Source organism: Passer domesticus, chromosome 11, assembly GCF_036417665.1.
Source record: "Passer domesticus isolate bPasDom1 chromosome 11, bPasDom1.hap1, whole genome shotgun sequence".
Lineage (NCBI taxonomy): Eukaryota > Metazoa > Chordata > Aves > Passeriformes > Passeridae > Passer > Passer domesticus.
This window is the reverse complement of record NC_087484.1, coordinates 14,207,331-14,234,200: the sequence shown is the minus strand read 5'-3', so window position 1 is coordinate 14,234,200 and position 26,870 is coordinate 14,207,331. Positions and strand designations below refer to the sequence as shown.

The window sequence follows — 26,870 nt, the reverse complement described above, 5'->3', positions numbered from 1 at the left end:
ATTGTGGTTTTTTTTCAGAAAATTTCATATCTCTCTTCAACTGAGTGAAATGGAAAGAAGGGATTAATTTGAACTTCATGGTATTGTAATGATTTTTCACTGCCATGAATTGGTTTTGCTCCCTGTAGTCTCTGTCCTTTATTGCATTAGTGCTGCAGAACAATAGTGCTGGGAGATATTGCTTTATGAACTCCAGCGTCTCAGTACTGCTGTTGTCATTCATCATCTAATATAGGCTAATTGATGCTACTACAGACCATTCCAGAATGAAAAAAAATATATAAAAAAGCAAAAGTCTTGTTTTATGTGAAGAACTCATGGATTAGAACTAAAGAATAAAATAACTGCAAGAATTTTATGCTACAAGGTACTCCAGAGCTTTATTTTCCGTTATGTACTATGTTTCAAGAGTTACAAGTCAATCGTTTTAAGCTCCTTTAAACTGCACATTTCTTTTGCAAATAATTTGTACACAATGTGGTTTTAAAGACTTCCTCTGGAGCATCGTAAGGTAAAAAAATAGCTTCCCCTTTCCCCTCACTTTGATGAAATAGAGACTTCTTCTCAATATTTAATGGTCATTTAAAGTCTGCTATTAACAAATCGCTTCTGTATGAAAAGTCACAGTGACATTTGCAGGCTGCCGCCAGGGTCGCTGGCAGCTCTGGATGGCCCGTGTGCCCTGATGGCCGTGTCGCACACCAGGGGAGCTCCCTGCTCCCATCCCGCTGCCACCTGCCCTGACAAGGCTCGGAGAGAGGAGCCCTCCTGCTACAGACCTTACCCTTGGCTTTGGGGCTGGAGGGGGCTTAGAAGTTTTCCCAGAAAGGGAGCTTGGCTGTTAATATCCCTGCAGAAAACGTGGGAGGAGTATTGAAATGTTTTGATAAGCGATATGAAGATTGCTTACACAATTATCTCCTTCGCCCTCTTGTGCTGTTTTCTCGCATTTATTAAATAGCGTGCTACCAAGCAAGAACACACCGGCTGAATCTGTGCTTTATCTGCTTTCTGAGTGTAAAAGCTTTTGCTGTAGTGTCAGATCCGTGCTGTTAGTAAACCTTCCAGCAAAATCTCCCCAGTGTCCTCTGTTGTGGCTGGTCTGAGCCAGGGGCAGCCCCAGCGCTCCAGGCTCCCGGCTGCCCGGGGAGATGGGCCGTGTCTGTGTGTGCGTGCTGGGAAACGCTGCACCAGTGCGAGAGCTGCTGGGCACAGAACGCAAAGCGCAGGAGAGAGCCGCGAAACGCTCCTGCAACTCTGAGCAGCCCCGGAGCGCTCCGAGCTCGGTCGGGGGCGGAGGAAACCGCCGAGAAAATTCTCTCAGAGTCACTGAGCTTTGGCAGAAGCCCATGGGGAAGCCTGTGCCCCACAAGTGCGCTGTCCCCGCGGGACTCGCCACTCCGCGCCCTTTTCAGGCGCCTTTTGGGGATGTGGCCGTCTTTAAAGCACCGCGGCTGCCTGGAGCCGCACCGCTGCCCTTCGCACAGCGCTGTCCCCAGGACACAGGAGAAAGCGCTGCCCGATTTCACTCCCGCCCGGGGCAGGGAGTCCCGGGGCCATCCCCGGCCAGCTGCCGGCTCGGTGCCCGCGGGGCCGGGGCGGGAGCGGGGCTGCGCTGGGCTCTCCCGGCACTCGCGGCCAGCCCCGCGCTCCGGCCACTGCAGGGCCGCCCGGTGACCGGACACCGGCTGCAAAAACGCTCTGAAGAACTGCGGGCGGATGCATTTGTGCTGAGCTCTGCCGGGAAGATCCAGTGTGACGATTTTTTTTTAAACGTTTTGGAGAATCTTTGAGAACTCCGAGTTTCTGCACAAACCACGATAAGGGCGGCGGGGCTGGCCCCGGAATCCTCTCAAGCCTTTCAGGGATCTTTCCCCTCTCTTCTGTTTTTCCCGTTACCGGCGCAGCTCCGCTGTGCGAGGGGTACCCGGTAGGAGCCTCCCGCCGGGCCGGGCTGACGGCAGCGCCCCGGCAGAGCAGAGAGGAGCTCCCAGCAGCGCCCGCCGCGGAGCGGGGCCCGGCCGGGGTCGGGGCCGGTGCCGACCAGCCGGGCTCTCCCCGGGGGCGGTCGGTCGGAGCGGGCGGGGCGCTGCAGCCCGGGGCCGCCAGTCGGGGCCGCCCCTCGGTGGCGGCGGCGGCCCCGGAGCGCTCCCGGCGCGGCGGGGGCGGGGCGGGAGCGATGCGCTCTGTCGGGGCGGCGCAGCCCCCGCCCGCCCCTCGCCGCCGCCCCGCGCTGCGGGGCGGAGCGGAGCGCGGTTCCGCCTCGCCCCGGCGGCCGCCGTGAGCTGCGCTGCGGCGGCGCCCGCGGCCGCTCGGCGATGGCGGCGCGGGAGAAGCGCGGGGCGGGCGGGCGGCCGTGCCGCTGCTAAGTAGGGCAGGGGCGGGGGCGGCGGGGCCGGCGCGGCGGCTGCGCTATGCGGGCCGGGCGCGGGGGGCCGGCCGGGAGACGGCGCCGGGGGCGGCGCGCCCTGCTGCCCGCCGCGGGCCCCGGGGCGCCGGGGCGCTGAGCAACAGTTGGCCCCGCCGCCGCCCAGCATGAAAGTGTGCCGGCGGAAGGCGCTGGCGCTGTGCCTGGGCTACGCGCTGCTGCTGCTGCTCGCCGCGCTCAACCTGCTGGAGTACAAGTGGCGGCGGGAGCCGCGGCGCTGCGGGGAGCCCCCGGCTGCCCCCCGCCACCACCCCCCGCCGCCGCCGCCGCCGGCCGGGAGCCGCGGCCCGGGGGGCGCCCGGCGGCAGCTGGTCTATGTCTTCACCACCTGGCGCTCGGGCTCGTCCTTCTTCGGGGAGCTCTTCAACCAGAACCCCGAGGTCTTTTTCCTCTACGAGCCGGTGTGGCACGTCTGGCAGAAGCTGTACCCCGGTGACGCCGTGTCGCTGCAAGGGGCGGCCCGCGACATGCTGAGCTCCCTGTACCGATGCGACCTCTCCGTCTTCCAGCTCTACAGCACGGCGGGTGCCGGCAAGAACCTCACCACGCTCGGCATCTTCGGGGCGGCCACCAACAAGGTCATCTGCTCCTCGCCCCTCTGCCCGGCCTATCGCAAGGAGGTGGTGGGGATGGTGGACGACCGGGTGTGCAAAAAGTGTCCCCCGCAGCGCCTCAGCCGCTTCCAGGAGGAATGCCACAAGTACCACACGCTGGTCATCAAGGGCGTGCGTGTCTTTGACCTGGCCGTCCTGGCCCCGCTCATGCGGGACCCGACCCTGGACCTCAAAGTCATCCATCTGGTGCGGGACCCCCGGGCCGTCGCCAGCTCCCGCATCAAGTCCCGGCACGGCCTCATCCGGGAGAGCCTGCAGGTGGTGAGGAGCCGGGACCCCCACATCCACCGCATGCCCTTCCTTGATGCTGGCCACAAGCTGGGCGGGAAGAAGGAGGCGGGCGGCTCGGACTACCATGCCCTGGGTGCCATGGAGGTCATCTGCAGCAGCATGGCCAAGACCCTGCAGACTGCTCTGCACCCCCCTGACTGGCTCCAGGGCAATTACATGGCCGTGCGCTACGAGGACCTGGTGGTGGAGCCCATCAAGACCCTGCGGCAGGTGTACGGCTTTGTGAACCTGGCAGTCAGCCCGGAGATGGAGAAGTTCGCCCTCAACATGACCAGTGGCCCCGGCTACTCCTCCAAGCCGTTCGTGGTGTCGGCCAGGAACGCCACCCAGGCGCTGAGTGCCTGGAGGACTGCGCTCAGCTACCAGCAGATCAAGCAGGTGGAGGAGTACTGCCAGCAGCCCATGGCCCTGCTGGGCTACGAGCGGGTCGGCAGCCCCGAGGAGGTGAAGGACCTCAGCAGAACGTTGCTCAGGAAGCCGCGGCTGTGACGGGGCGGCGGAGCCCGGGCGGAGGAGCCGCTCCGGCTGCCGGGAGGGAGGGAGGGAGCCGGGAAAAACAGCCTGGTCTCCGATTTCCTCCAAAGACTGCTGAAGGGTAACTTACAGTAATGTGATGATTTCGTGGTTTTTATTTTTTTTGTTTGTTTGTTTTTTTTACCCGCCCCCTTTGCATTGGGTTAGATGCGATTTAAAAAAAAAAAAAATCAAGTGGAACTGAAAATATGTATAAAGCCTCTTCCACCTTCTCTAAAACGCCAGGCACCAATATCGTGTTCATGAAGTTCTTGTGGGTTTGAAGACGGTAACACAAACTCTTGCGCAATTCCTAACACATCTTTATCTGCCTTGGTGCGGAGGGGATGCCCTTGGAAAACATAATGCTGAAAATCAGACTTTTGTATGAAAGCAAATGTTCAGACATGATAGTAATAAAAAAATAATAAATGATATTCATTTTTATAATTACCTCAATTGTTTGGGAAATGCAGTGTTGCTTATGTACAGCTGGAGGGGATGCTTGCTTAAAATAACAACGTGGACTTCTTAAAGGCTATGGGCGGAGGGCTGGAGTGCAACATTTGATGTGTTCAAAGATCAGGAGCTGCTCTTGCAGAAACAAATACAGATCTTGCAAGTGTAGCGCAGGTTTCATGGCTGTGTCAAAGCAGGTTTCTATTTAACTATTGTCTTTTCTGTTGTATTTAAAAAGTCTTTCAAGTGCCACTGTATTAGTGTCCTAAGAGTTTTAAAACGTTTGCCATCGCAGCAGTATTTATTTTTGTCTTGACATGTATGTCCAGGAGTCACTGTCAAATAGAAGTGGATCTACAGCGTGACAAGAAATGCAGGATTTAAAAAGACATTTATCATACTGGAAACATTAGCATGTGTGACAACAAAAATAAAATTATATATATTCTATATATTCTATAGTGCTAACAAAACATAAGATGTAAGATATTTCTTGACATTCATTGGTAACAGGCAGAGCAGGGAAGCATAGAAAATTGCATAAAATGATTTATTTTTTCCCTTTGTCTGTGTCTGAGGGTATATTTATGTACGAAGAGGGAGGAAATGTACAGCTGTGTGTTCATGGCTGTAATAGAGCTTTTATGGAGCCAGCCCAGCGTTTGATTTCAGAGTGCTGGTTGGAGACTCATTGCCTGTGAATTGTCATTGCTCTGTGGTGGAGCCAGATGGTGGTCTGGCTCTTTCTGGGAGCTCTGCCTAGAGTCTGTCCCATCGTTAAAACTTGATGATTAAAAAAAAAAAAAGATAAAAAAGAGATTTTACTACTTCTGCTTTTGTAATTTCTTGGGAAAAGTCCTGCTTTATTAGAGGTTAAGTGGTGTGTTGCATATGAAAAGTGCAGACACCCTAAGTAGTTTTTAATCTTGGTGTTCTCTGCTGCTCTTTGAAGGCTCATTTTGGAACTTGAGTTTTTAAACAAACATAGTTTTGCCAAACTGTTCTCTTAGGAGACTACAGACTTTTCTACAGGAAGTACATTTTACATTGCCTATTTGGGTGTTGTGCCTTCAGAAAATGTGAAGAGTATGAGTAGGAAAAAGAAGATTGATTTGTGAAAATAATATAAACAGGATGCTGATACGTGTGTGTGTATGTGTGGGTGTATGTGTGAAAATTTTAGTGATGTGTAATATGTCTATTTCTTGTAATTCAAACAGCTGATAACTGGCTACTAAGATTTTTGAGTTCTTGATGAAATTTTGGCATTAGATGTTGAATTTATTCTGAAAAGGAAAAACATTTAATAAACTAGTTAAAAGATTATTGCATAAGGTTGCCTATACACTTGCTGAATGACTGCATTACATGTTGGTTCCCTCAGCTCATTTTCACCGTCAGTGAAATCACATTAAATCTAGCAATGGGAGATCTTTTAATTGGCCTGTTAGGATGTGTTCCCAGATTCCAGACAGCAGTGCTAGAAACATGAGGCATAGTTAGTTTGGTATTTCAAACGCAGATTAAGGTGCTCGTGTTGCTGTGGAATGATGTGTTTTGTGTTACCACTGGGCATGTTCAGTGCAGTGCTGAGAGGATTTTGGGTGTTTGGCTTTGAGCTGTGCCCATCAGGGTTTTTTATTTTCTTCAGTGTCCGGGGACAGTGCTTGAAAATCTGACCTGCTTGTAGAGCACAGTGCTTGCTTTTTCTCCGTGCCTGCTTTCTGAGGCTGCCTGCTCCCCTGCCCTGCCCTACCCTAGCCTGTCCTGTCCATGCTCCAGCAGCCCATGGAACTCCAGCCCTGTCTGGGACACTGCCAGCGCCTCGGCTCCTGTGCTGCCAGTGGGGAGCTGTGCTTGGGTCTCCTGATGGGGCCTTTCCGTGGCAGCATGTTACAGCAAAAGCTCTTTTGAGTTTGGGAGCTGATGCATGGTCATTTCTGCCTGCAGAATTCCTTGGTCTTTTTTGGGAAAGTTTTCAGGATGAGTAAAGTGAACAGGAATTGATTGCCTCTGGGAGTGTGAAACAGATGAGCCCAATTGACTTAGCTTCCAAAAATGTCCTTTGGCTCCTGATTATGCTCATCCTGTCATTCTGAGAGAGCACTTGCTGCTCTTCTAATAGTGGTGCATTGCAAGCATCTGCTTCACTTTCCCGATACAAACACTGCCAGTAGAGTTACAGCGTCTGAATCTGGTCCACAGTTTGAGCTCCACCTACGACATTGCAGCAAGGAATCACCCAGCATACTGTACAACTGTGCCCTGGTGTGCTTTGGTGAACAGAAGAAATAATGCAGTGTTCATTTTGTGAAAATGAAGGACTGCATGTTTGTTCAGGTAAAGCTTCAGGAGAACTGAATGGGATCCTGCTTGTGTAAAATGCTGGTGGGCTAAACCCTATGTTTAGTGCTGCCCTATTAAATATGGATGTGAACAACTGGCAATTAAAAGATGATTTTTAGCCCTTTTTTGTATTCAAGAAATAGAAGTAGAGGAATTTTAACAAGCCAAACAGAGCTGAAAAAAAGTTTTAAAAAACAGGGTGTCAGAAAGATGAAGGACATGGTTACAAAAGAAGTTTCCCTTGTGTGAGGAGGGACAGCTAGCTGTGGTCAGAATAAACTTGACTTTTAAGCTTGAAAATAGTCCTGGGTTTGCTTTATGTCTGATTTAATAATTACAGTGTGCTTCTTCAGCTGAAGCTAATGATTGTATTGGTGAAGAATCAATAGCATAAACAAGGTACAGGGTGCACGCAGTTGCGTGGGAGGGAGATGCTTCTGAAGACTTGGCACGTTGGTTTGATGGAAGAGAAAGGCCAATGGGCAGCTGCTACGTGTTGCTTTCTGCTGTGAACAAAGCCACAACATCAAACAGGTGTGGTAAATTGCAGTGATCATTTAGTGCATGAAAACAGGAAAACTCTCTGTCTTCCACTGAATCAACCAAACCACAACATTGTGAAAGTGTGCAAGTTGCTGCCGCTAACCTCGGAGCTGACAATGAAAAAAATGTTAGATCAAGTATCTTTCATTCTTTCTTAACAAAAGGAGGAAGTCCCTTATTTTTCCAATCACTTTGTAATTTGTCAGACATGAAACATCACGCTATGACTGGGAAGAGGAACATAATTTAAACCCACAAACCTTGTATTTCCATTATTATTAGAACTTGGATCTTCAGAGGTGAAATACTGATGGTTCTAAGCAATCCTGAAACAAGTGTTTCTCATCCTGTAGGCCACGAGAAGACTTGTGAGATTATTTTCCCCCTTCATTTCTGTTTGCTAGTGGTGTGCTGAAAATGAAAGGTGTTTAATGTGAGCCCTTGCACACCTCACAGGTGGTCCGAGAGTTGGTGTTCCAGCTTTGCTCCTGTGCATCCCATACATGCAGGCACGGGTCCCTTTGGAGAGGTGAGTGCCAGCTGTGCCCAGCTGTGTGGGGCTGCTTTACGTGAACAAACTGAACATGGGGCAAATGCTGCCTCTGTTGTTACTTCATTGAATGGATCAAAAATGTTCTTGTTCTACTGCCATTTCAGTTAAGGGTGTTGTATAAATATTACTCTGCTGGAATTATGCATATGAATAAGGTAAGCAGATTTAATTTGGAGGCTCTAAGTGAATGTGAGACTGCTTGCCATTGATGTATCTGACTGCAACTGCCTGTGCTTTCTGCTGAGTTATCCTGGCAGTCAGGGTTTGCATTCTGTATCAGAGATCCTGAGCAAGATCTTACAAAAATGTGCATGTTTTATAATTAAAGAATATATAGGATAACATTTCAACAATACTCATTATACTGCACACATTTACAGTAAAAAAATAAGGTTTATCTGGTTTATTTGGGTTCCCTGGCAACAAATGAGTTCTGTTAAAGTGTCTAAATAACAGCTCCTCTCTGTTGTGACATCCATGATCCTGCGTGTAAGTTATCATTTCTGCAAAGAAAATGCATAAAATTGGTACAACACGGAGTGTTTTATATTTGCAAGTTGGAAAATTTCCTTGTATTTACTTTAACTTGCAGCTCGGGGCTCCCTGCATCATGAGATTATGAAAGGAACACAAGAATGGGCCTGCATTATTGACTGTGCAGAGTCTGGGTCATTGCAAATTTGGTGAGAATCAGTGCAAAATGCAAGGTGTCCTGTCTTCCCTTGATCCATGGAGAGCTGGAATTCCTCACACAGATCAACACCATGAAAACTATGAAAAAATAATCATAATATAATGGCCTTGAAAATGGGAGAGCTGGGATTAAAGAATCATCTGCTTCTGCACTAAAACACAAAGCTTTAAAATATGTGTGAAACTATATGGCTTATTTCTTCACAGAAGAAAATTTTGTATGTGAGAGACACATTTATGTGTGTGATGTGGGTGAGCTCTCTGATGTCCAGTGCAGTTCTGAGACAGGAATATGCTTGTTATAAACAGGGTGATGGGAAGGGATTTGAGGTTGAGTGGTGGGTTAGCATCTCTTCCTCTCAGAAAAATTGGTGAGTAGCCAGCACAGCCTGCAGGGCTTTTAGTATGAGGTACTGCAAATTTCTGTCTGAATATAATTTCATTATTCTGATGGGATTTGAGTGGAATAGGACTTTCATGCTGAAAAACAAGATGAAAATGTGGTTGCAGGAACTCCCCAAATTAAATATTGTTAGTGAAGCAGCCTGAGTGAGAAAGGATCTGCTGAGCCACCTTTGTCCCAGCATCAGTTGAAGTGGAAGTTAATAACTGGAAGAAACTCCACAGATACAATATTAAGAAATCTGAAGATTCTAGGAAGCTTTAAGGGTGATTTTAAATATCTGCATGTGCCGTTTTCACTGGAGTTGGAATATTATGCAGGAGTCAGTGGGAGTTATATGTCAGGGTGCCTCTGGAAGTCATGGCCTCATAAATTTGTATTGGAAGGGGTCTTTGGGGGTTTGTGGTCCAAACTATTGCTTGAAGCAGGGTCAGCTTATGAGATCAAACTAGGTTGCTGCAGGTTTTATCTTGGTGGGTCTTGTAAAGCTGCAAGGACAGAGACTGCACAATTTCCCTGGGCAACCTCAGTGCTCCATGGTCTGTGTGGTGATCCATGAGGCTTCAGCAAAACCAGCCCCAAAATCACTAAATATGTTACATAAATTTATTAATATTGTGTTTTGCCTGTGACTACTGATGTGGGTCATGTCCTCACTTCCCTTTAGCTGTAAGAGATGTTGGCTGCAGCTCAGCTGTTGCAAAGGGTCAGCAGCAAAGTGGCTAATGAGCAGTGATCTCAGTGGAAAAATGTGGATTCACAATTAGAACGCTGCATCCAGCAATATCCCTTGTTCTACCCAGGAGGGATAAAGAGGAGAGCAAAGGCAAAAGAAATTCACTTAGAAGAAAGGAAAGGAATACAAAGCGGGGCTTATCAGACATTGCTCTTTCTCTGCTATAAGAAGAAAGAAATACTGTTAAGGAAAATTGAAAGAAACAAACGATACCATGCAGCAAGGTCAGGAGAGGATGAATAAAGGCATTTGCATGTTAAAGGCAGTGAGGATAGAAACCTGAAGGACAGAAGAAGAAATGTGATGCTATGTGCTGTACCCATTTGTGATTAATCATGATATGCAGAAAGAATTCCTCACTTCTAAGTTCATGGTTTTAGATTCACTGATTTTCCTCACAGTTTCAAGATGAATTTCAAACAGGAATAATTTTCATAATTATTCGGATAGTTTTGATGTTCCAGTTTGTTTTGTGTATAGATAGAAACAGAGTTGCTGAACTTTTGTCTAAATATTCCTCTCTGCAGACCTCTATGCATAAATTTGCAGGCCCCCTAGTCTGCTAAATTCTTGGCACCTTCTTGTTTTCCATGTGCCAGATGGCTCCTTCTCCCACCAGTCAGGGTTATCAACAATTATCTGTTTCAAGCCATGTGCATGCCTCATAACAGTTTATCATGGGAGACATAAAATGGAAAAGTGACATATTTAGTGTTTATGTAACTTTGAGAATCAGTCTTGGCAGCTTTCATCACTTGCTTATTTGCCACTGGTGGTTCCTATGTATGGGCTGTAGTGGTCTGGGATCAGCCCTTCAGATCTCAATTATTCAGTCAGTTTACTAAAATCAGACACCTTGCACACTCAATCAGCTGGTGTCTTTAGGTGTACTAACATAGTTGATTGAGTGGTGACCTGTTTTGTTCTTCAGAACACCCTTCTATCTGCTTGACCTCTCTTTTCCCAAGCACCAAGTGATAGGAAGCGAGGAAACGGACTCTAGTTGCATCAATGAAGGTTTAGATTGGATATTTGGAAACATTTCATCACCTTGAAAGACTTGCCAAGCAATGGCATAGGCTGTTCAGGGAAGTGGTGCAGTCCCTGACTCTGGAGGTATTGAAATTCAAATGTGGATGTGGTGCTTAGGGACACGGCTTAGAGCTGGGTTAATGGTTGGACTTCATATCATAAAGGTCTTCAGAACCTAAATGGTTCTGTGATCTGATGGTGACATCTGACCCTGCCAGTGCCATATGGGGGTGGTTGGAGGCACTGGGGGTCCTGCAGCTCATGAAGCAGTGAGAAAGCTCTGACTGCCAAAGCAGAGTTTGGGGCTGAGCTCTGGTGACCTCCCTGGGCTGGTGCTTTTTACCTACTTCACCAGCTGTAGCTCCACCACAAACTGTTAGAGCTGTCAGTGGTAAAGGACACCTGGTTCAAACAGGTACAGTGGTAACGAGTGAGTGATGGAAAACAGTTCTTTGTGCTTTTCCGCTCCTCTCCAGGAAGGAGCACACAGCAGCCCGTGCTGACCATAACACTTTGGTTTTGTAAGAGTTTAATATCTGGTCCCTAATTCCATGTTCTTTCATGCTGAGTGGAGGTAAAAATACACAGTATGAAAGTGTTGTGGCTGCTGCCCAGAGAATACCTGCTGTGTTATTTTAACCAGGAGCCCTCATCCCAGGACACAACTTAGACACACATGAGCCCCTCCTCCTTTCATTTTACTTTAAATAGGAAAATGTTGTATCTGATGGCACACCTGAGAGGCAGCTCTGACAGGTGGTGCCCCACAGGTGTTAATGAGGAACGTTAATGAACCTGATCTAGACAAGGGACACCTGAAAGTTGTTAGGGGGTTGTGCTGCTCAGCCTTTTCTCCTCACAATCAGGTGACTCTTGGCAAAATGAGATGGAAGCCGAGGTGTGCTCTGTGCCTTGTTATTTCTGGCTGTGCCGGGGGGCTGCTGCTAGGGCAGGAGCAATCCTGGGAGGATAAATGCAGGAGAGGAGCTGCTCTTGGGGATGGTGGGCTTTGCCAGAAAGGTCTTTGATGGGAAGGGCTGCTGCAGGCTCTGGGTGCCTGTGGTCCCCATGGAGCCTGCTGGAAGGTGCCCAAGCTCAGGCCCGTTCCAGCGCTGAAGCCTTGCTGTGCCCTGGGCTGCGGAATGTCACCAAAGCTGCAGGAAAATCGGTACATTTTCCAACAGGGAGAAGTGAGGTGGTGGGGCTGCTGTGCTCAGGGACATTTCAGTGTAAAGAGTTGGTAAAGCACATGGAAGAGCACCAGCTGGGACTGAGGAGGCTCCTGAGAGTGCTGGAGCGAGGGATGCGGCTGAGGAGCGGCGCGGGCGGCCCAGCACCGTGCGGGACCTGCGGCCTGCGGGCCCATGGAGCTGATGGAGGTGATGGAGGTGAGCCATGGTGGGGCTGCGCTGCGAGGGTGGGGGTGGTGCTGGGACCCCCCTTCAGCCGGGCTTGGCTGTCAGGATGGAGCTGCTTCGGGAGCGCTGCTGGGCTGTGCTGGAGATGAGCAGCAGCCTCCCATTGCTGCCGGCAGCAGGGCTGGCAATGAGCGAGGCTGAAGCGTGCTGGAAACTCGTGAAAGTGTTGTTTGGGCTGGTGGCTGTGGGGCTCAGGCTCTGGGGTGCCCTGCTGCTGTGAGGACGTTTGGCTCCTGTGTGTGCCATGAGGTGTGAACATCACCGTGGGCTGTGTGGTGCTGCTGTGTCCCCACGGGCACCGTCTGTGCTCTGGGTACCCTGGCACAGCTGCCTCTGTCCACCTCTGCGGGGACATGCAATGCTCAGGCAAATCTCCTATGTGCGAGGAGAGGCTTCAGAGTTGGTGGTTTCTTCACACATGTTCTGACAGAAAAATTTTATGCATTTCCTTGCCATTTACTTGTCTTGTTGGGTTTCAATGTGGAGTCCTTTAGTGTATCTATTGGTCCTGTCCCATGCCTGCAATCGCAGATGAATTACAGAATGTGTCAGTTTCTCTTTGTCTTCTTTCTGAAATGGACATGGCTCTCCTGACCTCTCATCCCTCCTGCACAGGTGAGCTTTTGTCTCACTCCCATCTCATTCAGAACAGTGATAAGGCTCCCTGTTGCTTAATTAGTCCTTTCATAATGAATAATTTGGGTAAGTGCTTTGCTCTGAGTAGTAGCCAGCCATTTGTCTTTGTCATGTCTATTTGAGCAAAGAATTATTTGGAATTTTAACATTTCACCATTGCTGGCTTTGACGGTGGCACAAGCTGTAAACTATACTTAGATTGCTGAAACCATATCAAGAAATCAATGGACTTTTCCTCACTGCAGGCTTCAGGTCTTGGCACAGCAACTCATAATGGCTCCTCATTTTCACTTATCAGCCTCTGTGTAGGAGATGCTGAGAAAATGCTTGTGTGTGAGCTTACAGCTGGATTCCTTTTGACTGCTCTGAGCACCATGAGTGTGTGTCCCTATGTGCCATAACCCCTGGTTAAAACAATAGACATAAATTATTCTCATGTGTAAGCCTTGGATTTTCTTGCCTTAGGTGTGCAGGCATCATTTGGCAGCCTTTTGGGTAGCTGCTGAGTTTATCCCTGTTGATGCTAAAACACACAAAGGCAAAATGGAAGAAATGAAAAATCTAAACATAATTTTAGAGAAAGGGTAGCTGAATGCACAGGCAGATGATGCATTTAAAATGGTTTGTGTTTTAAAAAAATTCCTCCTAACTATTCAGTTAGTACTTCTGTAATTAAGACAATTATTTCAACTACCCCCAGCAGCAGTTCTGCATCAGGTTACTGAAGCTAAATCAAGTCCCACTCTTCTTCTCTGACTTGTGTTAAGGGGTCACTGCAGGCTGCTGGTGATGGGCATTCTGTTTCCTTGTTAAATGGGTGGCCTTGGAGGGAGAAGAGGGGTATCCCAAGATCTCCAGATGGTGAATAAATTTCCTGCAGCCACACTGGCTATTAGAGAATGTACTGGCACCCTTTGGTACAAGGCTGTGCTGGGCACTCTGGGGATTGATGAACAACCATGGCAGTGAGGAGATGATAACGTGTTTGGCACAGTAGATCATGTTATTGTCTAGAAAGTTTGTTTGACATGTGGTTGTTCTAATCCAGATAGTACATGCCTCATTATACAAAGTTATTACTGTTTCTAGCTTGGCTTTCTGGTACTTCAGTGAAAGCAATGTAACTCTGGCATTTACTGGACTGTAGTAGTGACAAAAATGCAGCACAGTGGGGTCATTATGTATGTACAGAACTCTTCTTCTCAGGCCACTGGATGCATCACAGATGCAGATCTATCCCCCTTCATTGTTCATGAACTTAGCCTTAAAATCTGAACTCTTTTAGTGGCACTGTGGCCTGGGAGAGGCAGCCCAGAGCTTGTGTGAGACATTTCTTTCTAAGTGAAACTTCTCTGCAGAGGGAGGTTGTGGTGAGGCTGGGTAGAATAGGTCATGTTGCTCCTGGACAGTTCTAGGGGTTTCTGACAACCCCAGACTGGGGTAATTAGGACTTAAAACAGCCATGAGCCCTCCCTATCAGGGTTCTGCACCTGATAGGGAGCTTGTGTCCAAGAGCTCTTGGTTTCTTTCCTGATCCCCTGAGAATAACCAAGATTTTTGAGCCAATGGCTGTGGAAAAAAAAGCCATAAAAATACAGTGACTCACTTAAGAATGTGCTTTCAGAAGGTTTTTAAAATGGTCCAGCAATGCTGCTAATTGTGCATACATTTGCATTCCAACTATCCAGGCTTGGTCTGTGTGATGAACAGGGCCAGTGGCTGGTCATCAGGATCAGGCTGTGGTTAGACACAGGGGTAAATTTAGTTCATTGATGTAACATGTTCTTAATTTAAAAACCTATTCTCAGTAAAAAGTGTTATTGCATTTGGATTAGAATATGGTCTTAACTCATAGACATTTAATTTTCACACAAACCCCTCTTAAGTAAAAAAAGGAAGTAAGGTAATTTAGAAGAAGCATTTCTATGCTAATGTGAAGCACTTAGGGAACAAGTGGTGCATGAGCAGGCCACTGAAGACATGGTATCTGAAGAATGAGAATGGAGAGAAGTTTGATTTTTACACCTAATGGCAAGAGCTCATCAGGCAGCAGACTCAAAATGAATTTCTGAAGACTGGGACTGGGAGCCTAGCATGGCAGAGTATGGATTTACAGGAGAGGCTAGGTAAAGAGGTGCAAATATACTTTTAGTATAGATGTATCATCTTGTTTTAATAAAGCATGTTGCCTTTTAACAATGCTTCCCTTCTGCTAGGCTGAGCAGTGTTTGAAGTGTATCCTCCCCCACCCTAAAATGGAACTGAAATTCCTAATAATTGCTTCCAGGTGTGTTGAGTTTTGCTTTAGCCTTGCCTTGTTCCTGGGGTTTGGCTTGCTTCAGTCCCTGACACTTCATCACTCCCTGGATGCCCCTGTAAGTTGCAGGTTTTGCTCTGCAGCCAACACAGAGCAGTGGGTGCCCCAGAACTTGCTGGAAGCAGGCTGGAGCTGTGCCACATCCTAGCAACACCTCTGGCAGGCAATTGTTTCACAGTTGTTCTCACATACAGCTTTACAGCAATCTGTGCCCTGGCAGCAAGGATAGTGTTTACAAATTTCCTAACATGGAGCTTTTAGGGTCACAGGAACACTTCTTGTCCTAGCAGGAATTTAGTATGACTTCATACAATGAAACTATGGTTCTTCACATAAAAGGAAAGCAGGACTTTGCCCTATATTTCCAAAAATATTTCATTTATTTATTTTTATAAGAGCAGTTGGCTTCCTGAACACTCCTGTTATTTCTAAGGTGGTGTGGGAATTGGTGTTGCTGATCTGGCACTCTTGCTTTCTTATCTGCTGTTTCATCATGTAGAGACATTTGTTGTCAGAAAATCAATACACTGAGTTTGGGAAGAGCTGCAGCTGCTTGGGAAGTGGAAGCAACAAGCTAAACAGCTGATCTATCAAGTTCACTTGCAGTATTTGTTTCAGTAATGGATCACAGCCCTATCCAGTTAAGTGATGGCCTTGGCAGTCACCTCAGTACCAGCCCAGGCTGGCTCTGGTGATAGAAAAATCTGATCATACAACAGAAGCAATACTCCTTCTGGAGTCCCTGAAGGAAAACTAGGAAGTCAACCTCAGACAGGGCAGATGCAGCCCAGCCTCATTCCCTTCATACCCCTTTTTTCTCTGCCTGTACCTGATTTTTGGCATGTGAACAGAGAGGCTTGGGTTTTGGTATTAAAATATGCTTTCTGAAATGCTTCCCTGAGGGGCCATGACTCTTCACCCTGGGTTTTTTCACTGTTAAAATCTTGAAAAGATTCTTTAATATGCAGATTGATTGAATGAAATTACTAAAAAGGATGCTCTCATTATTGCCCTGAATCAGGACTGAGATTTGATTGTGTATTATATTCTTAAATAGATTCAGCACAAAATGCCTTGCATTTCAGGGTGTGAAATGGTAGGCAGGGCATCAGCTGAAATGGGCCGTGCACGGCCTCATTAGACAATGTGTCTGATTTTTACTGAGTACCTCTATTTCAATGGCAAGTTTAGCTCTTCTGATGGGAAGCAGAAATGTTCAGTAGGTAATATAACAAAATCAGGCTGGTTGTTTGATGGGGCTGAAAAATGAATGGCCTGTTCCGTGAAGGATGAACATTTCTGAATGAAGCTCATCAGATTCATAATCATGCCAAATCCAAGACTAGCTGGCTGGAAATCGTTCTTTGAAAAGCACTGCCCTTATTTTCTAGAAAACTCCCAATGTGCTGGCTGTGAGCCTAAGATGTGGTACCTTGTTTTAGTACAAAAGTGAGCATCAAATGTGTTACTGGAGTGCATTGTAAAAATACGTGAATTAAATAGCCATTTAAAAAGCTCTTGGGATTAGCCAATTTCCATAGAAAAAGATCTGATCTCTGGAATCTATTTCAGAGATATTTCTTGATACAGGGTTCTTGAAGCTACAACTTAGTGAATGCTTAAGAGTTCAGACACCTATCAACAGGCTATATTAATGCATGTTAATTGGTTTCCTCTCCTTTTAGAAGTAATGTGACTGGATTCTGCTCACATGCAAATATTTAAATCAAGAATTTTCCTGTGAATAATCCAGCTGAAATATTGCCTAATCATTTCCTTTCTTAGAGGAGAGCTAAGTTATGGATTCTGTGGATAATTTTCAGATTCTTATAGTTACCAGAGTCTTATGGATTCTTCTGTATTTCTGGCATGAATACTTTCCAAAAAGGACAGTACTACTTCTAGATGGATTTGAGTCTGAATGATTCAAAGTAGCCATGTGCTAGCTCTACACTCCCCAGGTCCAGTGTTATATATGGGTAAGGTTGGGTTGAAAGTGAGTTTATAGAACCCAGCTGTGGAATAAAGCTGTTCCTAGCTGACTGAGAGGCACTAAACATCTATGGCAGCCTGATGAACAATGCAAGGCCACATTTCTGTGAAAGGGAGTGGTATTTAATGCACAGTGGGTGCCAGCTCCAGGAACACATCATTTTCCAGGAATCGGTGGCTGCCTGCTGGGGTTCGGCACGTTGTTGGTGTGGCACTGCAGGCACAGAAACACAGCCAGACCAGGGACACGGCCAGACCAGAGGCACAGCCAGATGGGCACAGGGAGGCCTCTGAGCCCTTGTGCCAGTTCTGTGCAAACAACTGTCTGCACATAATGTACCCTCATCATGTGCTGTGGGGCTGGGTGCTGAGCCAGCAGTGCAGTTGTGTGTTCATCTCTTTAAATCATCCATGATTATAACTTTCATTGTAGTCACTCGTTGGTGTAACTGAGAAGAAGGGTGTAACAAACTTGTGTAATTTGTTTTCTACTTATTGTCAAGCTCTCCCACTTGTAAATAACACAAATTGAACCACATCAGTAATCCAGTAAGTGCGCACTACAGCAAATCTCATGTGTGTTTCTGAACTGGGCTACAGATCAAATTGCAAAGTATTTTTTAGATTGTTTCTCATGTTTTTCAGTATGCAAAAGAATCATGTCCAGCATGTGTGCTATAAACTATGTTAAGTTCATTATATAATTATCATAGAATGGTTTGGGTTGTAAGAGACCTTAGAGATCATTTAGTTCCAGTTGACCTGCCATGGGCGGGGACACTTTAAATTTTGTATGTTTTTATTTTTTTAATCTAGTATTTAGTATAGGATTATTTCAAGTAGTCAAATTTTAAGATTTTGTCCCTAGATTTCATCTTCTTTCTATATATCTGCCTTGAGATTGAGTCTGCTGCTTTTTTGTACTACAGTGATTTTGTGTGAAGTCTCCTGAACTTCATTTTTAAAATCCAGTGAAATAAGACTTTTTTGTACTCTTGGGATTGTTGAATAAGAGTCTGTACCTATTTTGTGAATATTGTTACTCTTATTAATGATAGATATTTGTAGATGAAAAGCAATATGAATAACTATAATTGAAATATCTTTTATTCCAAGAATATCTGAAACTACCAAGGTAGTAACACCAGAGTTATTTTTGCAGAATTTATCAATAATTGCCTTAACTAGGAAATTATTTTTTCAACACTAATATCTGGATAAACATCTGATGTACCAAGTGTGACACTTAATCTTCAGGGAAAGGTTTAATTGATATCTGGCTTACAATGGCCTAGGTACTCTGTCAACTGCGGTCTCAATCTGACTTCTTTCAAATGGGGCCCACAAAATGCTTGATCTCTGTTCCAAGCAATTATCTAGTGAATTCTTTTATGCTGAAATACTCTTAAATCTGCAGAAGAAAAAGAATTTCTGGGCTGAACTCGCATCTCAAGAAGTTCTAAATATTTTTAGTAATTGAAATCATGTAGTCATCTGTATTTTGATTGGGACAGAACAATATATACATAGGACTTGTGCTGCTGAATTCTACTCTAGAAGCTATAGTACAGACTACATAGCTGGCTTGATTACTTTTGGCAATGCCTTTTGCAACAGTTAATCCCACAAAAGTACTGTGCAATGTATGAGTTTATGCATTATATTGCAGTAACTTATTCAGTACTGTTTAATTTGTGTGTACCTTGTCAAGTCTCTCCTTTGGCTACAATTTCAAAAAAGAGGTCTGAGGTCTGTAGTCAGCAAATATGAACTTTCTGACTTTAGGCGCTTGAAAATCTCAAAGTTAGAAGAATTTAGATTTTTAGGAGGGAAATGCAGATGAGCGTGTTGAGTAGAGCTGGAGCAGAAAGCTTTCACAGGGCCTGACACTGGTGCACTGGAGAGGTGGTTCTCACTGCCCTCTTATAGGGAATGCCTCATCTGCAATATCCCCCAGAACAATCCTTTGGCACTTTTGTGATGGACCTTATGCAGAGTTTAGTTTCTGATTGCACAGAGCTACTTGGAAGGAGGGGAGGAGGAAGGAGCTGTGTTTCTGGTGCCATCACTGTAATGAGAAATAAATTAGATGCAAGGAGCACTTGTGTTGGGCCTTAAGATTTGGTGCAGTCATGCTGTGTTGTGACTAATGCTTTTTCCCACTTTATTGTTGCTGAAATCAATGGCAAAACTCCATTTATGTTAAAAGCACATGACAAGATCCAGAATAAGTGAAAGAAGCAGATGACTAACAGTAATGGATATAATTGGGAAAAAACAGTCCTATCCAAGGGTGTATTCAGGGCTGATTTAGAGTGCTAAGGAAAGATCATTTGTATCATACTCAAAACAAGATAAAGGCAACAGCTATTAAAGGCACATCCACTGTGCACAGAGGGACAGAGGGAAAGGGTCTCTTCATTCATTCATTTTAATTGGGGGGGGAAGGGACTGCAGATGGTAGTTATGTAAATGATCTTTTAATTGGTAAACAGGAATGTTTGTCTTTGCTCATATTTATTTTTTGAGATTAAACTTTTGCTTGTGCAAACAGTGTCCTCAGGCTGGTACACAGCAATGGGCATCTGTGCTTTTTCAAATCATTAGCCCTAGATTAGAAATTTTGGCTGAAATTCTGAGTATTAAGTACCAGCTTGCAGCACCTGGTTTTAGTTGATCCGCGTTAGGGTTGGGTACTATCCCTTCTCGGGCCTGTTATCTACCATTTTTGAGCCTTCTTTCACTGAAGCAGCATTTCTTTCCTGGGAAAGCTCTGCCACACGTGCTGCCTTCTGGCTTCTCTTGTCCTTGGCAAGGGGCTGCCTGAGAGCTGCAGAGCAGCAGAGCTACCTGTGCTGCTGGCTCGTGGGCTGTGCAGAGGGATTGCCTTGTAGGTTAGGGATGAGCTATTTAAGAAGTTGATCTGAACTTAGCCTCACTTAACATCACCTCAAACACTGCTCTGACCATACAAAGTGGCTGTAGGCTTTTTTCCTTCTCAAATGTGTGCATGGACAAGTGCTTGGTGTAGCCATGAACCTGGACTGCAAGTATGGAGGAGAAGGAAGCTGGGATGTGAGCAGGTTAGCTATTTGCCATCAGCTTTTGTTGTGGCTCATTTGGGATCTAAGTCACATAATTCGAGCCACTGTCTTCCTTGGTGTGGTGCTACTGTGTTCAAGGAGTTTAGGAAGATGTTGTAAAGTGTGGGACTGTTGGGTAACCTGATTAATGTCTCTAACTAGCAGGGAGATTCATGTCTCCTGCTTGCTTTGGAGTGATGAATGCCCAGAATCCAAACTGCTCTTCTGTGACAGTGTTGTGCAGGGGAGCTGAAATTCTCTGAATCATTGCTTTTAGCTTGGTTGGTCAAATGTATCAAATGGCTAAATTACAGGTGACTCCAGGAGCCCTGATGTGATCCCCAGTATTTATGTCCATCCAGTTTGCGAGCTGCATGGACACTGTGCTCTGCAGCCCGAATCAGCAAGGAAGTTAGGTTAAGAGTTGTGTGAAGAAAATGAAACTGTACTGTGAACAGAAAAGAGGAAAATTATTTAAATACTTAAGCAGTAGAGAGACTGGTATTAGAAAGCTAAAGATGTCAGGAGATAAGGGAAATCTGCAATCCCGTTTATTGCTAGCACGGATCTTGCGTATTTTTCCTTCAAAACAGTGGGTTTGAACCCTGTCTGTTTGTTGATCCCAAACCATATTTCAGTGGAGATATGGACCTGTGACCAGTACATTTATTGTTCTTGATTAAACCTAAAAAGCATGACCTTAGTTTCTCCCTTTAGAGTTCTTAGAAGCTGTTTCTGGACCTTGAGGATTCATGGTTTAGAATTAATGGAATACTTTAACTCAAGAGAATTGCTGACTTGCAAAGGAACTCAGTAGAAACAGGCAGATGTATGTAAATTTAATTTCCAGTTGCTAGTTAATTAGAAGAAAATGTCCTGTGTCTTGGGGAGAAAAAGGACAGGATGTGGCACGTGACCGCCACTTGAAGCCACAGTTCTTGGCCTTTGCAGTAACCTTATTTCCTGCAACTCCAGCTGCTCTTCTCTGCCTGTGCCTGGCTGTGGCTCCCTGCCCCACGAACAGTGTTGGTACAACTGTTGTAATATTCTGCTGTAAATTAGATCAGTGAGTGGGGGGCTGAGTTAAAAATAATCTGCTTTGAACCTAGATTATGTCACCAATCTTGTGAGCAGCGGTCACATGGCCAGCAGGCAGGGGCGGCCCCTCAGAGGTGTGGGTGCAGGGGAAAGGGGCTGAGCGCCTGGGACGCAGAGGCAGGGCTGGCAACCTGTCAAACAAGCTGACATTGGAAGTGTGAGCTGTGAAATGGCATGCTCGGGTGCTGCACCTTCGCACGTGGGCTGCTGCAGTGCTGTGCTTGTGTCCCTGGCAGCAGGAGTGTGCTGTAGGTGGTGTGGAGCTGAAGATGAGAGTGGCTGGCCCTGACATGCAGGTTGTGTGTGACAGTATCTAATCTTTGTGACAGTATCTAACTGCTCCACTGCGGGCATGAAGGGCAGGACACATGGTGCTCCAGCAGACTGAGCAGGGAGCTGCCACTGGAAACCTCTGGAAATGGTAGGGCAGGGCTGTGCCTTGCATACCTGCCTTTCCTGGGAGCCACATCAGGGGTGCACACCATGCAGATGCCATTTCTGGCAGGGATGCTGAGCAACGCTCCCAGGCCATACTTGGTGAGATGGCCAAGCTGTTGGAGTGCCCATGGAGGAGATGCAGGATGATTCCTTTATTGGCTTTATTGGCCACCAGTGCTAGTGGCCTCTGCAGGGGTAAAGTCATGGCCTATCTCCAGTCTAGCTCTTACTGCTGGAATGAGGCTCGGAAAAGAGTGGGCAAGAAAGACCTTGGCTTTATAGCCCCCTAATTAGAGCATTCTGATTGAAGTGGTCATTAGCTCCTAGGCACTCACAAAAATGTAATCATCCCCCCAGGAGTGAAGCAGCCACATCTTCCAGGCATTCTTGTCAGAGCATCTGTAACATCCGAGTTTGTCAGGGGTCTGCCAATTGTTAGTGGCTAAGGGGTCATGGGAGAATGACAAGGCAGGATAATAAAGTGTTTTTTCTATGTTAATGGTTGAAATTTGGAAGTCAACCTCAACAGGGCTTCAGATTGGTTCTCACCTTTGACTCAATAAGGTGACAATCCTTTATTTGGAGCATTTAGTCCTGAGATTTGTGAGCACAATCAAAATAGCTTGACAAAGTTGCAGCTGAAACTGATGACTTGTACAGCTCTGCAGTGTCATAGAATGAAGCAATTATTTATAATTTCTATAAGAAGCAAATTTAAAAGACAGAATAATTACTATTTGGCAAATAATTTGTGGATGTAGTAATCTTTACTGTGTAACAGCAGTATATACATGATTGAAAACTGCTGAGAAAAAACAATCTACAAATTCTCTGTGTGGAAATTTCTTGTGCTTTAATAGTGGAGAAATTAGTAGGTTTTCAGTCTTCCTGGCATTTGACTTTTTGTGAGTTATTTGGCTGTTTTTCTACATTCTCATTTCAAAAATATGATAAGATCAAATGCAAAAGTTCAGCTCTGTTCAGAGAGGTGGAAGAGCAGTAATGGCTGTTGTTCAGAAGCCTTTAGCACGTGCCCAGCCAGGTGGGTCCCAGGGACAGCAGCTCTGCCTCTGCCAGCCTGCCCTCCTGCTTGGCAGAGCTCATTAGCTAAAGAGCAGGCTGCAGTCAGGTTTTTACACTCTTTCCATGACTGGAAGGGTCTGATTTCTCTTTAAAATTTTTTTTTTACCATCTGTAGTGTCTCATGCTTTCTTTTACTGATATCTTCCTCTCTTTCTCCAGTAGACAAGTTTTAACACAAGCTGAAGAGGATGTTTGTGGATAATATCAGTAGGAGCAATGCTGGTTTTGAAAGTCTCTCTATAATGTTTGAGCTACTGGCATAAATTACTGCATCATTGTGTATCAATGCCTTTTTTTTTCTTCTTCTTAAGAGTACTTTCTATATGTGATTACTCAGCCGTGTTTCTGTACCTCGAGAGTTTCTGTACTTAAAATAGCCATACTTGAGCTTAGTTTTGCATAGTTGATCTGTGGTAAGATTTCAAGTTGCTGCAGCTGATATTTTGGGGCTTTTTAATGCTTCTGAGGACACTGGCATAATATCACATCTCAGTCCTACCATAGCTGGTTTCTTGCAGAGAAGAAAACCAAACACTTTAGGAGAGAATGAGGCATTTCCTTATTGTTAAATAGTTTGCTAGAATCTGTAGCCTAATTAATGAATATTTTTATACATTTATTTATATTATAAATAATATAAAGATATACATAATATAAATGCACAGTTCATTTTTATAAGCAATGTATAGTGCCATCCATATTATTTGTGACTACTTGTTTTTCTTGTGCTGCCTGTAACTAGGATTGCTCACCTGGAAAATCGTTTGTCTTTACCATAAAAAATATTGCCACTTACCCAGGTTTTGTATTTTAAGGAAGTGATTAATGCCCCCTGTCAAGACTGGTCTGTTGCTGTTGGCTTTTTATGGAAGCTTGTTTCATTCATGCATCTATTTCTGTATATTGTCTTCCCTGGCTTATTTCTCTTCAGAAGCAGATCCTCTAACACAGCTCGGTTGCAGTTGTCACACCTGAGCTCAGAAAAAGACAGTGTTGAAGGGAAGGTTTTGCTTGGGGTTGTACTGTGAACAGCATGATCCTTTCTTGCTAAATCTACCAAAAGACACAAAGCTGAGGGGCTGCTGTGGGACTCCACTGACACATTGTATGCCAGAGCAGTTTGCCGAGTGACATCTTGAGTCTGTTGCCAAGTTGGAGGTGTGATATTGTGAAGATTTTGGTTCATTTTAGGCTTGTGTTTATTGAAATTAACTACAGGCAGAGGCTACATTCTGGCCTCTTTTAGTAGATGTGCTGATGACTGCAGATACTGACTCTAGCAAGAATCCATCCTTAGAATTGATGTCCTTGTTTCCAGTGTCAAAAAGAAATCATGTAGCAGTGTCTATAAAAGTTGTCCCACTTGAATATTCCCTGTTTCATATTTTTGAAACACTTAAGTATTTGGGGCTTTGAACCTTTCACTTCTGGAGTCCTAAATTAGCTATAAAAGGATATATATTGCTGAAATTTAGTAGAGGCTATTGGTAGTGGGGACTGATCTAACTGTCCATGTTCCATTGTCCCTGCTTTCCCATTTTAGCCTTTTTACTGAAAACATAGCAGTGATCTTGCTTGGTAATCTTTAGTTGGTAATCTTTAGTTGCTTAATCTGGTTTTATGCATGTTGATTAGATTTTTAAAAAATTGTTTTTATTTCCTGTTTCTGCCTCAGAAGAGGTAACTTGTATTACTACTTCTGCTGCCACTGGATTTTGGACAACACCTGACTAAATTGATCTATACCTCTATTAATCTGCCTGGCTTTTGGCAGTCCCTCTAATCTGCCTGATGAGTTGCTTCCTGATAAGACAGAGTTGTTAGTGATGGTCAGCTGCTAGTAGAGGTTGCTGGCTGTTTTCCACTGACAATAATTTCCTTCCTTGCTTCCAAAACTCATTACTATATTTTACTTTGAATGTTCTTGTGAGGCTAATATTTATTTGTTTTATTCTTTGAATTTACACAGAACTCTCCTAGCTTTAATTAACAGGCATCCATCTGTGCTCTCAGATCCCTGATGGTAATTAAAACTAAGTATCTCTACATTGTCCAGAGCAATATATAGAACCAAATTCTTCAAAACATTTCTAGAAATGTCTGTGTGTAGGGGTTTCTCCTGCTGGCTTCCCTTAGTCTGTGGTGTTGTAGTGCAATCACTGCTGTGATTTAAGTATGTATTGTAACAGCTTTGCCTGCTGCTTCTCTTCAAAGCTTAGCAGGTTTTTTTTAATGCACGCTTCTTAGATACCAAGGAGTGGCATTTCCAAGGCACCCAGTGCCTGTGGCTCAAATGGACTCTGGTGGGGCAGGAATAGGCGTGCCAGAATGATCCCAGCAGGGCCCCAACGTTGCTGCTCCTGCAGCTTTCCTGATCTGCACCAGCCACGGGTTTGGGTTTGGGCTAGTCTTATGCTGAGGGTCAGGCTTAGGGCTAGGATTGAGAGAGTCAAATATCCTACAGCTCCAAGAACACTGGGGCAGGAAAGGGCATGCCAAGGTGATTCTGGCAGGGCATCAACATTGCTGCTCCTGCATCTTTCAGATCTGAACCAGCCATGGGGTTGGGGTTGGGCCAGGGTTAGTATTAGGGTTAGGGTTAAGAGATTCAGAGAGCCTGCAAGTCCAAGAACACTGGTGCTGGAATAGGCATGCCAAGGTGGTTCTCCCAAGGTCATTTTTATGTGGGTTTTTACCATCTTGAATAAGGCTTAACAGGTTTTTTACAACAGTAATATTTCACATGATGTGCTGGAGTTCACACCCTCTGCCCAAGGGGAAGAAGCACAAAAAAAGCTCCTGTGAAATGGCAAGGTGTTGGGAAAGCAAAATAGAGTGGTAACATAAATGCAGAAGTTTTATAATCCCATGAACTGTGCTGTTAAAGATTGTGCTGATAGCTTGCAGGAGGCCTATCAAAGGAGGCTGCTTCTGGAGCTTGTGAGTTCCAAGCTGCAGCACCAGGTTCCTGCCCCAGTGCTCCCAGACCTGTAGGATACTGAACTCTAAACCCTAAACCTAATCTCAACTTCACCCTGAACCTAGCCCAAGCCCAATACCATGGCTGCTCCAGATCAGAGACCTGTAGGAGCAGCAGTGTTGATGCCCTGCTGGGATTGTTTTGGCATGCCTTTTCTAGCCCTAACATTCTTGGAGGTGCAGTGTATTTGACTCTAACCCTAGCAGTGATCCTAACCCTCACCTTAAACCTAGTAAAGTGCAGAACAATTGTTTTCTCCATTCAGTGTCTCAATGGCCTTCTTCTAGTCGTGAAAAGGAATTGCTTTTCATTAGTTTATTCTCTCTCTTCATTCTCATCCCAAAAGCTACAGAGTGCTTTTTGGACATTATTATTAGGTATCAGGGATGATAATTTCTTTTCTGTGTTGCCAGCTTGCTCTATGAGTATTAGTTCATTTGAACCTTCTTATCTTGGTACCCAGAGGCCTCATGGCAGTGAAGGAGTGGGAAGATGATGAGTTTATTGCACCACACAGTGTACTAACAGCTCCATGTGAGGTGCCTGCTGCCTGTGTCTTGAGACTTGTGTTTAGGTAAGGGCAGTCTCCAGTGAAAGTTCAGTCCTCTTTAATCTGGTAGAGCAGAGGTTGCAGGACAGAAGGCTGGAGGGGTAATTTCAGGACACTGGTAACCTGTAGGTAAAACAGTTGCCTCAGCCTTGAGGCTGCCTCAGTTCACAGGGGAGCTGTATAACCAATTTGTGACATTGCAGCTACCACAAAATAAGCAGTGTGTTTAATATTGTTTAATGGGGAATTTTTATCTTTAGGGTCCCTGTACTGGTGAATTACTGATAAGAATAATGGGAGTTATGATGACAAGCAGATCCCAAGAATTGGGCTTTTTTGTACTATGGGCTGTTCAGATCTGTTTTGAGATTTGCAGCTATTAGCTTTTTCCTGTCTTTAACACGTTAGCAGACAGAGTATGTTATAACCCAGGTGCCCTCAACATTATTCACACCAAAGTTTTCTTCTGACACTTGAAACAGTGTGCCTGCTATCTTGCATCCATTTACATTTCTGATTTTTTGAGGAACAGATTTGGGGAGGAACAAAAGAGGAGATTGAAGGTAGGAAAAAACCATACTAAATATGAAATATGAATGGGAGCACAGGTTTTTAACACATTGTACCTCATAGTTTAAGGGCAAATATTTTCAAGTTGCTGCTT

The 26,870-nt window shown here is 45.4% G+C and overlaps 1 protein-coding gene across 1 annotated transcript; it reads left to right on the top strand.

Moving 5' to 3' along the window:
• Window positions 1-2,393: 2,393 nt before the first annotated feature.
• CHST2 (carbohydrate sulfotransferase 2) lies at window positions 2,394-5,631 on the top strand. The gene has a single exon (XM_064385812.1). The coding sequence runs from the start codon at window positions 2,536-2,538 to the stop codon at window positions 3,820-3,822; it is 1,287 nt and encodes a 428-aa protein (XP_064241882.1). The 5' UTR covers window positions 2,394-2,535; the 3' UTR covers window positions 3,823-5,631.
• Window positions 5,632-26,870: the final 21,239 nt, after the last annotated feature.